The sequence below is a fragment of the Ursus maritimus genome, unplaced genomic scaffold (assembly GCF_017311325.1).
Source record: "Ursus maritimus isolate PB19 unplaced genomic scaffold, ASM1731132v1 scaffold_26, whole genome shotgun sequence".
NCBI classification, from domain to species: Eukaryota; Metazoa; Chordata; class Mammalia; order Carnivora; family Ursidae; genus Ursus; species Ursus maritimus.
In genome coordinates, this window is record NW_024425119.1 from 34,700,359 (window position 1) to 34,715,119 (window position 14,761).

Sequence of the window (14,761 nt, forward strand, 5' to 3'; positions counted from 1 at the left end):
ACATGATCCCATAATTAGAATATTCAGAGAATACCTGAAGCTTACTAATATAGCTTCTATATAAGATTAAAGCAAAGCATATACTCCAAATAAAGGCTGATAAAAAGCCTAATTTTATGTCTGCTTCTCATAACCACCTGTGAGATAAATATTATCATCCTCATTTTGTAGATGAGAAAACAGACCTAGAAAACTTCAATTTCTTGCCCAGAGACACAGAGCTCTGGGTAAGAGCAGGATAGAGCAGCATTTAGCCATTAAATTATCTTATTTCTGAATGCTACACCACTTCTACTCCATTGAGCTACCTGAGAATAAACGCATAATTTTAATTTGGCTAACCTGAAGCAACCATTTTATTGATGTATAAAAGCCTCCATAATACAAACACTGTTTTTTTTTTTTTAAGATTTGGGCAGAGGGAGAGGGCCAAGCTGACTCCCTGTTGAGCTGGGAGCCTGATGCAGGGCTCAATCCCAGGACCCTGAGATCATGACCTGAGCCGAAGTCAGATACCTAACCAACTGAGCCACCCAGGGCCCCCCAAACACTAATTCTTAAAGGAATTCACTTACTGGGGTCCAAGAACCATGTCGCCACTGGGCTATCTTTCCTATGGGAACAGCTGGCAATGAAGTGGCCCCAATTTTAGGGATAACTGGGCAAGGTATGACTATACAGTCCTGTTCAAAAGAAAAATGCATCTCAAAACATCAATGAATTAATTACTCTGATTTATATTACATTCTATACTTCATTTCTTCCACATAGCTAATTCAAGAATAGCTGCATAATTACCAATTAATAATGTAAAAGTTTTAATTGTTCAAAAGTACAAAGTACAGTCACAGGCTACAAGTGGATAGTACAAATCTGAATCCTAAGGTTTGGCTCATTCTATCTAATGGTTGAAAAGAAAAAGAGCAATAGTCCTTCAAAAATACCACTGAGCTGAAATACCCTGCAGTGAACATAGAACACTACCCCCAGAGGGTACGACACGCAGAATTCACAACAGATACTATCCTTCTGCAGTGCGAAGAATGAAAATACCTAAGTTACATGAGTGAGTCAATGGCAGATAAAGAGTAAAAAAATTAATAAAGCTATAAAGCCAAAGCTGGCAACACTTTAAAAAAGATAAATTCTCCAACACACACGTGCACAAACATGTTTTCAAGGGATATTAGTAGGAAAAATATGTATGAAATAAGTTTAACACATTAATACTCCTGTAACAAATCTTTCTGTTTATCATCCATTAAGAGGTGTCCTTTACCTGCCTGTCACTCGGGCGGCTGGCTCCATGGCATACTCTGTCATCTAACACTGCACTGAGTAGCTCATTGACACATTTAACAGCACGCACCTGATACCCACGTCCACATGTGGCCGTGCACTGGAAGAATATAAGGACGTATCAAACACTGTTATCCAAAAATTGTAGGAGCTTACTTTTCTTAATACAGTTAATATACTTTCAGATCTTTTTATTAGTCTTTACATCAGATTCTATACAAAATTAGCAAATGTTACCAATACACATTTATTCCAATGTAGACAGATAATATTGAAATTAAAATGAACAAGCGTTATCGTATCTTTAAAAAGTTATGTAAAAATGTCAATAGAGTCTTGATATTTTGGGGGCAGAGTTAATATAATTAGGATACTTTTTCAAAAGCTACCTGGTGTATGTATGTCTTTTAACATGCTAAATAAACGTCAAAGATTTGAAGAAGGAAGAGCATAAAGTTAAATGGAAGATGAGACAAGGTTTCCATCCACAGTGGCAACCTCCAAGGGGTAGCAGACTATCCATCTTCATCCAGCCTGACCACTGCTCATCCTGAAAATTCCTAGTCGCCTGTTTGGCAAAACTTCTGAACAATGCCTACTCTAAATGCAGTAAAGCTAATTCAGACACAGAAGTTGAAAATATTTATAGTTTATCGCTTCTCGGCCTTTTGGCTAAGATCGAGTGAAAATATTTATAGTTTAAACAAAGCTGAAGAATAAATTTGCAGCATTTTGGTTAACAAGTGAGTTCAAAAGCAAAGCTGAACTATTTACCACAGCTGAACTATTTACCACTGATAAAACTGTGTAGATAAGAGTTTACATTTCAAGGATATTTTTCCAAAAACCAACCCCAATTTAGCTGCGTCCATTAAGAGAATGAACACACCACAATGCTGGTGCTGTTCTATAAAGATGAATCAAATCAGGAAAACCATTCTCATATACTCACAGAACCCCACGGTCCTACTTGCCAGGAAGCACATGTATGAAGCTCACACGGTCTCAGAGATTCGGGTTTGGTACTTGGATTACAGAGACCATCACTCAAGTGATCTTTGTCCAGCTGACACCACACTTGCCGCTGTTTTGTTCCTTTTCCACATGTAACAAGACACTGAAAGAACACAACTGATCGTTATTTTCAATATTAGTCAACATAAATGCCTAAGAAAATGACACAATGATCAAGTCACACATTAAAATGCACACGAAAGACCATTCCTAACGACATTTTCCCTTCAGTCCTCCAGAGGTATTCACCAGGTAAGATCAGCCACCCCAAACTTGCTGCCCAAATCCCAGTGCAGCATCCATTTGTCCTAGAAACAAAGGTATAAAACTAACCTTAAGTATATATCTCAGGCTACTGTGGACGCTGGGACTTTATGAAAATGGTTAGTGATTAAACACCAATGTTATTGTTAGCCAGATAGTATAAATAATTTAAGAACAAACCATTAATTTGTTATTGCCTAGACAGTAGTTATTTACAAAGCAAGGACAGATTATTTTTTACTTCTTTAAAGACTTAAATTGCAAAGCTTTCCTACAAAATATTATAACATTTCTTAGCCTCATCTGTTCAATGTTACCTCACTCCACTCACTAGTAGCCCAACTGGGACAGGAAAATTCATTGCAATTCTCGGTTGTCACTCGGGGAAGCTCTTGGCATTCTCTGTCAGCAAGATGGTGGCCAAAGTTATTTATACAGTAAGATTCTCGAGACCTTTCCCCTCCTCCACAACTCCTGGAACACTGATTTAAAGGACAAAAACAAAAACCAGTGGTGATAAATGAAAAGAATTAGATTTTAACAAAAATACACTTCAGAGTAACAAATATTTAACAAAAAAGGGGGGGGGCAAATTTTCTTAAGCATTACTGGTTATTCGTACCTGGGACCATTCTGAATAATGCCACCTTGTTAAGACACAGTCACCATGGCAGGGCTCTCGTGTGGGAGGTTTAAGTTGGTCACCACAGTAGCGGTCATCTACGGGAACAGTCTGTCCTTTATGAACGGAATACTTCATGCAGTGGACATCCAAGGACCTATATCCTCGACCACAATGGGATGAACATTCACTTTTGCCAATGATATGCCACCTAGAAAAAAGGATGCTATTACACTTAGGGATGCCAATTAATGCAATTTTTAAAAATGGATTCAGAGAAATTCATGCGTACAATTCAGTTTTGAAAATTCTGTTAGAACTGATCGACAAGCCACCTGAAAATACTTGATATATCATTAGATGAAAAATTCTGACATAAGCCCAAACTTTCATTTCTATAGATAAGAAAATGAGGCCCAGAGATGTGTGTTCACATGATATAAATGCTTGACTTCCATTAGAAATCATTCTCCCCCCTAAAATAAAATCTAACTTGCTCTCCAAATATATAAAAATGGAGGTGGTCTGGTTAAAGCTGGAGATAGGCAGCATTCTACCTAGTGACTTTGCTCTGGCATTTGGTGGTGCCTTTGGAGGTGGGTCCAAGGGACCCCACGCTTTCCCAAAAGGCTTTGAAAACAACTGCTTTAGATCAAGATTACCTAATTACTTAGTGGCAGATACAAGACCGAATATATCTGACTCACAATCAGGTAGCATCTCTATGCAACCACACTAAAGTATTTCATGATCAGGAAATACCTGGAAATCCGACTCTACCAATAAGACCAAGACTTCAAAAGTTGGCAAACTAGGTTTTTGTAAAGCCTATCACATTTTCTCATTCTTGTAATCTATTTTTAGATACGTTTTCAGAGAAAACATTTTTTTCTGCAAGTAAAAATCTAGTTTTTGCCAAATTATCCCAATTATAGTCTAGCAATCTATCAAACAATAGGAGTGCAACAGTGTAACAGAGCATAGAATTCACAGAGTTTGTTTCAATTCCCAATAGCATCTGGAGGATTTCATTGTGCTTCACTCCACGGCAATAAGTGGATGAGACTTACTCAAGCAGCTCTTCCATTAAGCCTTCAAACAACATAAGTATATAAAAATCCTCTTCCTTGCTGAATGAGAGGTTCTGGCCATCCCTGAATGTTAATGGTAACTCACTAGACGGGGTTGTTCTGAGCTTTGCTCGAAGACCAATTTCCGCACCCCGCCCCCACAAACCCCACCAAAAGACTGGTAATTTAAAAGTGGATATTTCCCTGCTCCATAATCTAGATGTTTCTTGATGTTTAATGGACAAAAATTGATAAGATCGAGAAACCAATCTACTGATTCTTTAATCCTCAAACTTTTAAAGTTTATTGGTTCGTAAGTTCACAGGGAATTACACAACATTCCACATTCTACAAAATTTATTGTTTCAGATCTTTAAACCATGGATTTTAAGATTAGAGTTTGCCCACATATTTTACAAATTTGTATCCATTTCTTACATAAAATTTTGAGGCCTATATACTGGTATTCATCAAATACTATGAACAAACATTCAAATCAGTTCCCAAGTTTCACAATAAATTAGTGAGCCTGAAATTTTATACTAGCAGGGACACAGGATAGACATTAATTGCACGTCCATCTGAGCAGGCTCTGTACTAAATGCTTTCCATCTTATCTCACTTATTGATTTAACCTGGTTACATTATACATACACTGTTTACATCATACGTTTTTCTTTTACCTTAGTTCACAGTCTGTATTGCACCTTTCGGTCACAAACAATGGAAGTGGTAAGTGGTCGCAACTTTGATCAGACACTACCATGTGATCACTCTTCCGGATGCAGGTAATTTTTCTTCTGCGAAGACCTTCGCCAAAGTCAAAAAGAAAGTCCTTTTTAAGTAGATGTTCTAGAATTATTTACTTCTGCTAATAGCTGAAAGGATTCAGCTAAGAAAGCAAAAAAATTCCAACACAGGATACAGGGTAGACGAGGGTATTAATATAGTCAGGAATGACTTTCTGGAGTAAGCAAGCTGAATCCTGAAAGATTGAGAAGTTTGCTTAGTAAAGACACAAAAAGAGGGTGGGCCAGATATGGAATAGAAAGAAATTCATTAGAGCTGGCTGGAGTGGTTAGTGGAGAACTGAGTCGTCAGGGTTGGCACTGATGCTATGTACTACATTATTTATTCCCTATTTGCTTCCCTTTTCCTCATTAGAGAATTGCATATCTCTACTTACTACAATGTTACTATAATTTCCCATGAGAGGAATATACTTCCCAGTTCACTGACTGGGCTTATGCCAACCAACTGCAAAAGGATGTGACTCTTTCCATTTCTAAAAAGCTCTAAAAGCCACTATATACTTCTGCCCAGCTCACTTTCCTTTTCCCTTGTCTCTAAAACAGCCTTTCCCAGATGGGGTTGATCTTTCAGCCTGGAATCATGAATGGAAAAGACACAGACTTTAAAAAGATCGTTGGTTGTCAGGTTTGAGGCGGCATAGAGGGAGGGATTTTTAGGGCAGTGAAAGTATTCTGCATGATACTGTAATAGTAGATACGTGCAATTAAACATTTGTCAAAACCCATAAGATGTATAACACAAAGAGTGAACCCTAATGTAAACTATGGACTGTAGTTAATAATGCATCAAGTGTAACAAATGTGCCTAATTCAAGATGTTAAAAGGGCAACAGGAGGGGGAGGTGAAAGACGAACGTGTGAATTTTCTGTACCTTCTGCTCAATTTTTCTATAAACCCCAAACTGCTCTAAAAAAATAGTTGTTTTTTTTTTAAATGACACGGATGCAGATACCAAGCTGAGAAGAGTCATAGTCAATTAGCAGCTAAAACTTCGTGGGACCAAGAAATAAACCTTTGTCTTTCAAAGCCACTGAGATTGGCTGGTTGGTTGTATGCAACATAACCACAGTGAAAGCAAAACTAAGAAGTGATTATAATGGGCCAGAGTAGACAAAACTTTACACTTTCTGCAATAAGGAGACAGGAAAAAATTTAAGCAGTCCGTGACATGATCAAGTTTCTGTTTCGTCAAAGTCCAATTGCTAAACATGAACATGCCTGTTTATCTTTGCTCCTTCCTAAATACCATCTGAAAAAAACCATAAGGAATTCTGAAAAGGAATAAACCTAAAAGAACAAAAAGAATAAAAAAAGGAAACACAGTAGGCGAGAAAAGGAAATATTGAATATGAAAAGTGGATGGAAATAACTAACAGAGCCCAGGAAGCTGAAACTTAAGCCTGTGGAGGAAACAAGTGAATAATAAACCATTCGGGCCATAGAATCCAAGAAAATCCCAGGGTTGAAAACACCAGGTTCTGCTGAAGAGATGAATGTGTGAAGGGTAGGCTGGATAATGGACTGAAAAGTATTTATGAAGCATAGTTAGACTCCTACCCTTCTAGTCAATAGAAATAGAATGTGAGAGTAGAATAATGCCATTTTTGGATATGAAAGGTCTCAAAAAACTACCTCTCTTTCTCAGGAATATCCTGAGGGGTATATTCCACCAGTGGGGGAAGTAGAAAGAGGAATTCATGGTACTGAGGAAACAGGGAATCCAACACAGAAGAGAATCCCCAGAACAATAATGAAGGGGAAGTTCAAGATGACAGCCTTGTAAAAGGACTAAAAGCAACAAAACCAAATTAGAGCAAGAGAAAAGAGGGTCGTATTACCAGCAGACTGATTAAAAAGTAAAAGAAAATTGAAACCGATAGATAATGCACTCGAAAATATTAAGATAAAATTTATAGCTCTCAAAATTTGGGGAACTCATGAGGCACCTGTGTGGCTTAGCCGGGAAGCGTTTGCCTTCGGCTCAGGTCATGATGCCAGGGTCCTGGGATAGAGCCCCACGTGGGCTCCCTACTCAGCAGGGAGCCTGCTTCCCCCTCTCCTTCCCTGTTTTTGTTCTCTGTTGTCATCTCTCTCAAATAAATAAAATCTTAACGACAACAAAGTTTGGGAACTCGTTACATTCAGTACACAGAATAACAAAACTGAGGGAATTCCATTTTTTATTTTTTTAGAGAGTGCACGTGCACACACGCAGGGTGGGGGAGGGGCAGAGGGAAAGAGAGAATCTTAAACTGGCTCCATGCTCACAGCGGAGCCTGATGAGGGGCTCGATCTCAGGACCCATGAGACCATGGTCTGCACTGAAATCAAGACTGGGATGCTCAACTGAGCCACCCAGGTGCTCCTGAGGGAATTTCCTTCTAGAGAAACTAAAAAGTGACGCACAAAGAAGGAATATAATCATAGTATACTATGTGGCAACTGAACGAATAGTTTTTTCCCCTCCAGCCCAGAATTGTTTAAGAGATCTCTTTCTGGCTCAGACACCCAAACCATTTCATCAGGTCACGTCCAACCTTCTATTTGGATCTTGCTATTCTTTACTTTGTGTGTTCCCCACATTTTTGCATGTTCCTTCACTCACCTAATGTTGGGATTTGTTCCTAGCTCCCCATATCCACTGCCCCAGACCAGTGTACCCACTCAGTGCTGGAACGCTGCTCCCTGCTCCCAAAATCTCCATTCCCTTTGTAAGGCATGTCTAGGGTTCTTCTGTCAAATGAATTTCTTCTCCGTTACCAAAACTTTGTTCCTCCTTCCGGTATTTATGCCAGTTGGTCTTGCACCATCTATAGCAGCCTCCCTCCAGAGAGTGTCCCCATGAAAACATCTGCTGCCATGCAAGCATTCTGAGCACCACTATCCCAACATCACAGGACCAAGCCTGTGTTTTTTTTCTGAATGGGACACCATGATTTCTTTGGACCTTGAGGTCAGTTTGTTATTCTGTCCTTCACATTCCCATCACCCATGGTCACTGCCTCTGGCTACCCACCTTATTTCAGCTCATTTCTATAGTTCTAAGCACCCTCTCCTCTGGACCACTGCTCCCCTAATTCCCAAAACTTTTCTCCAGTCCCCATGAGAACTACTTTCCATTGCACCAAACTCCCCTGTACCTTCAGATTGAATCTCCTCACAAACTGCTCCATCTTTTCTGTGGTTCTCTGTTCATGCCTGCAGCATTGCACTTACTTCCTATGCCAAGAAAATCTACTCATGTTGGTTTTATCCACTACAATTTAAAACTTGAATGCACAATTGAGGTCTTAATTAAAAACTAAGTAGTCCCTCAAACTTACTGATTTGAAAAGTATTACACAATTAAGTATCCATAATTACATATTTCCCAAAGACTCCAGTCTCTTCGTTTTCTTTCACTACCATAAATGTCCCTGCTTTTCCATTTCCTGCCATGCTCCTTTCAGTTATTCATGCCAACAGTACATGTAGTTTCTTGTGGTCATGGAAGGAAAATAAAAGAATGAAAGGATGTCAGATACCCCAATACTGAAAGGAGGAGATATGTTACTGGGAAACTATATGGAGGGGAGCGGGTGAGAGAACACTTATTTCATTGGGAAAGAGTATACATTAGTACCCCCTCATCTGTGGTTTTGCTTTCTGTGGTCTCCATTACCTGCATCGACCACGGTCCAGAAAATTATCCACTTTCTAATGCACCGTCTGAAGGTCAATAAAGCCTAACGCTGTCACAAAGCCTACAGAATTCACCATGCTCCATCTCATCACATGGGCATTTTATCACCTCACATCATCACAAGAAGGGTGAGGACAGTACAATAAATTTTGAAAGAGACCACATTCACAGAACTTTTATTAAGTACAGGTGACCCTTCAATGGCATGCATGTGAACTGTGCAGGTCTGCTCACACATGGTTTTTTGATAAATACACTACAGGACCATAAATGTATTTTGTCTTCTGATTTTCTTAATATTTTTTCCCTACCTTGTTTTACTGTAAAACTACAGTACTTAATACATATACCATACAAAATATGTGTTAACTACTTGTTATCGGTAAGGCTTCCAGTCAAAGGTAGGCTATTAGAATTAAGTTGTTGGGGAGTCTAAAGTTTATGTGAATTTTGTTTAAAGAGTTATTTATTTGGGGGCGCCTGCGTGGCACAGCGGTTAAGCGTCTGCCTTCGGCTCAGGGCGTGATCCCAGCGTTGTGGGATCGAGCCCCACATCAGACTCCTCCGCTATGAGCCTGCTTCTTCCTCTCCCACTCCCCCTGCTTGTGTTCCCTCTCTCGCTGGCTGTCTCTATCCTGTCAAATAAATAAATAAAATCTTAAAAAAAAAAAGTTATTTATTTGAGAGAGTGAGCGAGTGAGAGCACGTGAACAGGGGGAGGAGTGGAGGGAGAGGGAGAAGCAGATTCCCCACTGAGCAAGGAGATGGGACTCCAGGATCATGACCTAAGCCGAAGGCAGCCGCTTAACTAAGCCTCCCAAGGCGCCCCTATGTGTTAAAATTTTCACTACATGGGGTGTTGGCACTCCTAAGCCCTGTATTATTCAAGGGCCAACTGCATATTGTTATAATTGTTTGATTTTATTATCAGTTATTGTCAATCTCTTACTGCGCCTAATTTATAAACTTTATCATAATACGTATGTATAGGAAAAACACAGTACATAATGGAGTTTGATACTATCCACAGTTTCAGGCATCCACTTGGGGTCTTGGAATGTATCCCCCGCCAATAAGCTGGGGTGGGGGTGGATTACTATGTAAGTTAGAGAAGCTTCTTCTAACTCTAAGAATGAGAGAATAAAAGCAGTAATAGAGAATGTTGGAAAGGGGAGAGATAAATGAGGCTGTTAAGTATCAGAAAGAATGGGGAGAAAAGTAGAAGAAAAAGGGTAGGAAACCTCTGTATGTTGGTGTGGTGACGTGTGTGTGTGTAGACAGCTGGAGGACTCCACAGGCAGACTGCCCCAAAAGTACTCCAAGTTATACCAGCATGCACAGGCCAACTTCTCTTTTACTTAATACCAGTGTACCTTGACACATCTTGGTACAATCTTGCCACGGTCCATATGGATCCCACGTGAATAGGTCGCTCTTCTCTTCCACGGGTATGTTGAAGGAATATCGTACATCAGGGTTGTACAAATTACCCACACACAAAACCTCAATAGAAATACACAGGAGCATATGATTAATTCATAAAAAGATATTCTTCAAAGACATCATTTTGATGTTTAATAAATGCAAAGCCCTTAACCATCAGTTTACTAATAGGATTAAAACTAAGTCTTATTAATGACTCCTGAGAATTTACCTGCAAAACAACTTCTTCTTCCAGCCGATCAGTACTATTAATTCTTTCAATTGAGCTGTTTGAACCACTGTATTCAAAAATAGCTCCTTGTATGTTGATTTCTTTCTTTGACATACTTACGACAAAATTCCCATTCAAAAGAAAATTCCCTTGAGTGTCAGATAATGCTGTAAAAGAATAGTATTTATGAATAGTAAAACAGTACAGTCAAAAATACAAAAAGTATTTTAACTTTTAAAATGCAAATCCTTTTCTGAAATTACTGTAAATATAAATTAATTTTGAGGAAATAAACTGTATTTTACTACAATGTGTTACCTAATCCATACAAAGGGAAGCTACTGCATTATCGGCTAAAGATCTTAAATTTACCCTATACTTTTCAGAGAATGTCAACTTTCAAGAGGCCTGCAGCTTCAGGAGTGACATACAAGACGAGGAAAAACAGAAATCAGAGAGCCCAGGACACATCAGCTCAATCAGTCCTGGTCATCAAAGACCACCAGGAAAAGACCACCACCCAGATTGCTGCAATGTTCCATTTATGCTTCTCTTGGAAAAAAATGTACAAAGCTATAAAATTCTAGGGGTCAATATTCTAAGGAGCTATGCAATGACCATACGATTCTCGGTATAAATGTCTGGATTTTTTTCATGGAGAAGTACTCTATCACTATTGACATACATTGAATGACTGCTTTCTAGAATACTCCTATCTCTCCCTTCCGGCCCCTTGTTCTCATTCCCATTGACATGTTAATATAAGCCTGTCAAATATGCATTTGTGTATACTTATATGCTATATAATATAAAATACATACATATCATGTATAAAATTTTATGTATAAATACATAAAATAACCTAGTATGCACTCACAATAATTTCCTTTTAAAATATAAAATCGCACGGTGTCCACAGTAGTGGGGTAGTAAAATGAAACTAAATTGGTGTTAGAATAATGGGTTTAAATTCAAGCTGTTTCGGGGCGCCTGGGTGGCATAGCGGTTAAGCGTCTGCCTTCGGCTCAGGGCATGATCCCGGCGTTATGGGATCGAGCCCCACATCAGGTTCCTCTGCTATGAGCCTGCTTCTTCCTCTCCCACTCCCCCTGCTTGTGTTCCCTCTCTCGCTGGCTGTCTCTATCTCTGTCAAATAAATAAATAAAATCTTTAAAAAAAATAAAAATAAATTAAAAAAAATAAATTCAAGCTGTTCCAATTAATTCCTACGTGATCTTGGACAAACCACTTGCTTAGTTTCCTAACTGTAGCACGCACAGATATTCCTACTTTTAAATCAGTTTTTTAAATCACAATCAAATTTGGAAAATGTTTGTAAAAGTAAGTTGTAAAGCACTGTGCATTTAATTTTCAAGAGGATATACAATATTTGAAGTGTTATGCTAATGAAAATTCTGTACTAACCAAATACTATTTTGCTTCCTTTACTTATATATTTTTCAGTGGAAAAACAACCTTTTTGGGAAACATTTGTTTGGCCTTCCAGGGAACTCCACATCCAAAGCATACAAGTTACCTAGTGCTAAACTTTATAATAAATAATTATATAACAAATATAATAAATAAAATATTTATAATAAATAAATATAAATTTATTTATAATAAATAAATATAATAAACTTTATAATATAAATAAATAAAAACTTTATATAAATAAATAATAAAAACTACACCCTTGGAAAAAGCAATCTCGAAAGGGTTATTGCCAAATTTGGCATTTCTGTGTCTGTATGGACTGTGTTTTCATGTTACCCTGAGTTCAATCAAAAACCAATAAAATTCTATATTTATCCTATAAAATGAGAATTCCTCTAAAGAATCTGTACTTTATCAAAAGTGGATAGGTCTATTGAAGGAGCTATTAGTTATAATTAAGAGAAATAAAACTTTATGAGAAAAAATATATACATTTCACTGCTTTTGGTTACCAAAGCCAATTTCATAAATATAAGTGTTTACAAATCCCTTCTAATAATTTCACGTATTTGCTCAAGCTAGACTTTGATAGTTCCATGAGTACCTCTTTTACAAAGTATATTGATACCTTATTGGTAAACATTTCTAATTTTTAAACTTGGGCAGAACCTGTTGTCCATTCCTAGGAAGACATAAATATCTACATTTGGAACCTAAGAACAACATGTTAAATACGTACGATATGGTTGCATATATCTACATATATGCGCCCAGGTAATATTTTTGGCAAAAAAAAAAAAAAAAAAAAAAAAGAACTGCAACAAGATGTAAAAGGAAAATATATCAAAATATTTACATCTGATTTTGAGAAATATATTCTGCTTTTTTTTTATAAAGGGGAAATTGACATAACATAAAATGAACCATTTTAAAGTGAATTCAATGGCATTTAGATATTCACGTTATACAACCACTACCTCTAACTAGTTTCTAAAACTTTTCATCGTCTCAAAAGGAAACTCTGCATCCCTGAAGCACTTGTGCCCTTTGCATTTGACCTTATAATGTCAAATTTAAGTCTTGTGATAAGCTGTTCATTATAGATTCAGATTCCCCACTTAAGAGCATTGATAACATGGGCCAATATTTCACATTAATATGAAGCAGGTATTTTCAATATCAGCTCTATACCACCCCCTAGTCCAGCTTGGTGAGTTGCTGATAAAGTCAATACTAAGTTATTTTCGAGACAGAAGGAAAGGTTTGTAAAGCATTCTTTTCATCTTTGGGCCTAAGTGACATTTTTTTTAAGGCTAAAAGCTAATTTCTAAAAATAAACATAAAAGAAGCCTGTACCCTACAAGTACCTAAAGGACCATACACTGGGGCTATATTCATTAACATTTAAAAATCTGAAATCAACTGTTTTTTTTGTCTTGCTTTAACTTAAGCATTTTGTTTCAGGTTTTTATTTAAATTCTAGTGAATTAACATATAATGTAATGTTGATTTCAGGAGAATTCAGTGATTCATCATTTACAAACAACACTCAGTGCTCATCACAAGTGCCCTCCTTAATGCCCATCACCCATTCAGCCCATCCCCCCTCCCCCTCCCACAACCCTCAGTTTGTTCTCTATAGTTAAGTCTCATGGTTTTGCTTCCCCTTTTTTCCCCCTTCCCCTCTGTTCATCTGTTTTGTTTTTTAAATTCTACATGAGCGAAATCATAAGTGTTTAAGTCTATATTTAAGTACTTTTGATACACAGTAAAAACAATAAAATTCTTTAAAGAACATTTAACCATAAAGAAGTCTATAATTAATTTTAGATAAAAAGAAAAGAATTTTCTTCTAAATATACATGCAACTTTACCTGAATATAACCTTTGGTTATTTAAAACACTCTTATGGGGAAAAAGCAAAATTTTCAGAATTTTGTTCAATGTTTTTAAAATAAGATATAGCATATAACTCAAGAGGAAAACATGTATAGGAAGTCAAGATGATTTAAGCTCAGTGTGAACTGAAATGCATGTTTGTTCAAGGGACTCTTCTTGCCTTCTAAGAATTTAGATCAACCGCAGACCTCCACGAAATTGCACACGAATCACATATTTGTTGTTTACTAGAAATGTTTACCAAGGTAATTGTCATCTTCTGGTTTTCCAGAATAGCTGTGCTGAAGAATATCAATGTTTGTTGCTCCTGTGGGAATCTTGACAACAACATTATAACCTGAAATATAATTTTATACATGTTAACTTTCATAAGCTGATGGCCCAGAGGCTATGATAGCTGAATAACTGAAAACATGAACAGCACAGACTTAATTTTACCTTTGAAAAATGATACAGTGTTTACTCTTTTTGAATTAATGCATTACACAATTACTAAGGATTGAGAAAAAATGATTGTCTAGAAATAGAGAGTTTGGGATCCTTAAGGTACACTTTTTTCTTACAAAATTCTGAACATAGAATGAGAATGGAGTTAATAGTATAGTTTCTGAGATATTTGGAACACACTCATTTTTAAATTTAACACTAATACTTTTAGATTTTATATTTCCCAGTGGGGAAAAAATAGAGAATCTCGAATGTTAATCACCAGTCCAAAAGATATCAAAAGAGCTGGTCATTGCATTACGTTTACACAGAGATTCAGTGAACAGCAAAATAACAAAACTTAACATTTTTTAAGTTTTTAGTTTCTAGTATAAGCAGGAATTCCTATAGCTACCCCCAAAATTTTACATTACTTTCAAAAGTCTACTAACAAATTGTCATGAGAAAAATAAAACGTTCATGTGAAGGAAATGAAAATAATATTTCTATTATATGAGACAAAATTCAACAACACAGGCAGTGCTCGAAAGATGAAGAAATACTACATATTAAAAAAAAAA

The 14,761-nt window shown here is 37.1% G+C and overlaps 1 protein-coding gene across 1 annotated transcript in view; it reads right to left on the reverse strand.

Moving 5' to 3' along the window:
* Positions 1 to 14,761, reverse strand: part of ADAMTS20 (ADAM metallopeptidase with thrombospondin type 1 motif 20) — a 167,558-nt gene that overhangs the window by 70,306 nt on the left and 82,491 nt on the right. The window contains exons 16-24 of the mRNA XM_008704712.2: positions 13,996 to 14,091; positions 10,419 to 10,585; positions 10,138 to 10,267; positions 4,953 to 5,079; positions 3,200 to 3,410; positions 2,895 to 3,059; positions 2,252 to 2,416; positions 1,280 to 1,399; positions 576 to 683 (exon numbers count right to left, since the gene is read on the reverse strand). Of these exons, the coding sequence (XP_008702934.2) occupies positions 576 to 683; positions 1,280 to 1,399; positions 2,252 to 2,416; positions 2,895 to 3,059; positions 3,200 to 3,410; positions 4,953 to 5,079; positions 10,138 to 10,267; positions 10,419 to 10,585; positions 13,996 to 14,091 (1,289 nt within the window). The remainder of the gene's footprint in view (positions 1 to 575; positions 684 to 1,279; positions 1,400 to 2,251; positions 2,417 to 2,894; positions 3,060 to 3,199; positions 3,411 to 4,952; positions 5,080 to 10,137; positions 10,268 to 10,418; positions 10,586 to 13,995; positions 14,092 to 14,761) is intronic.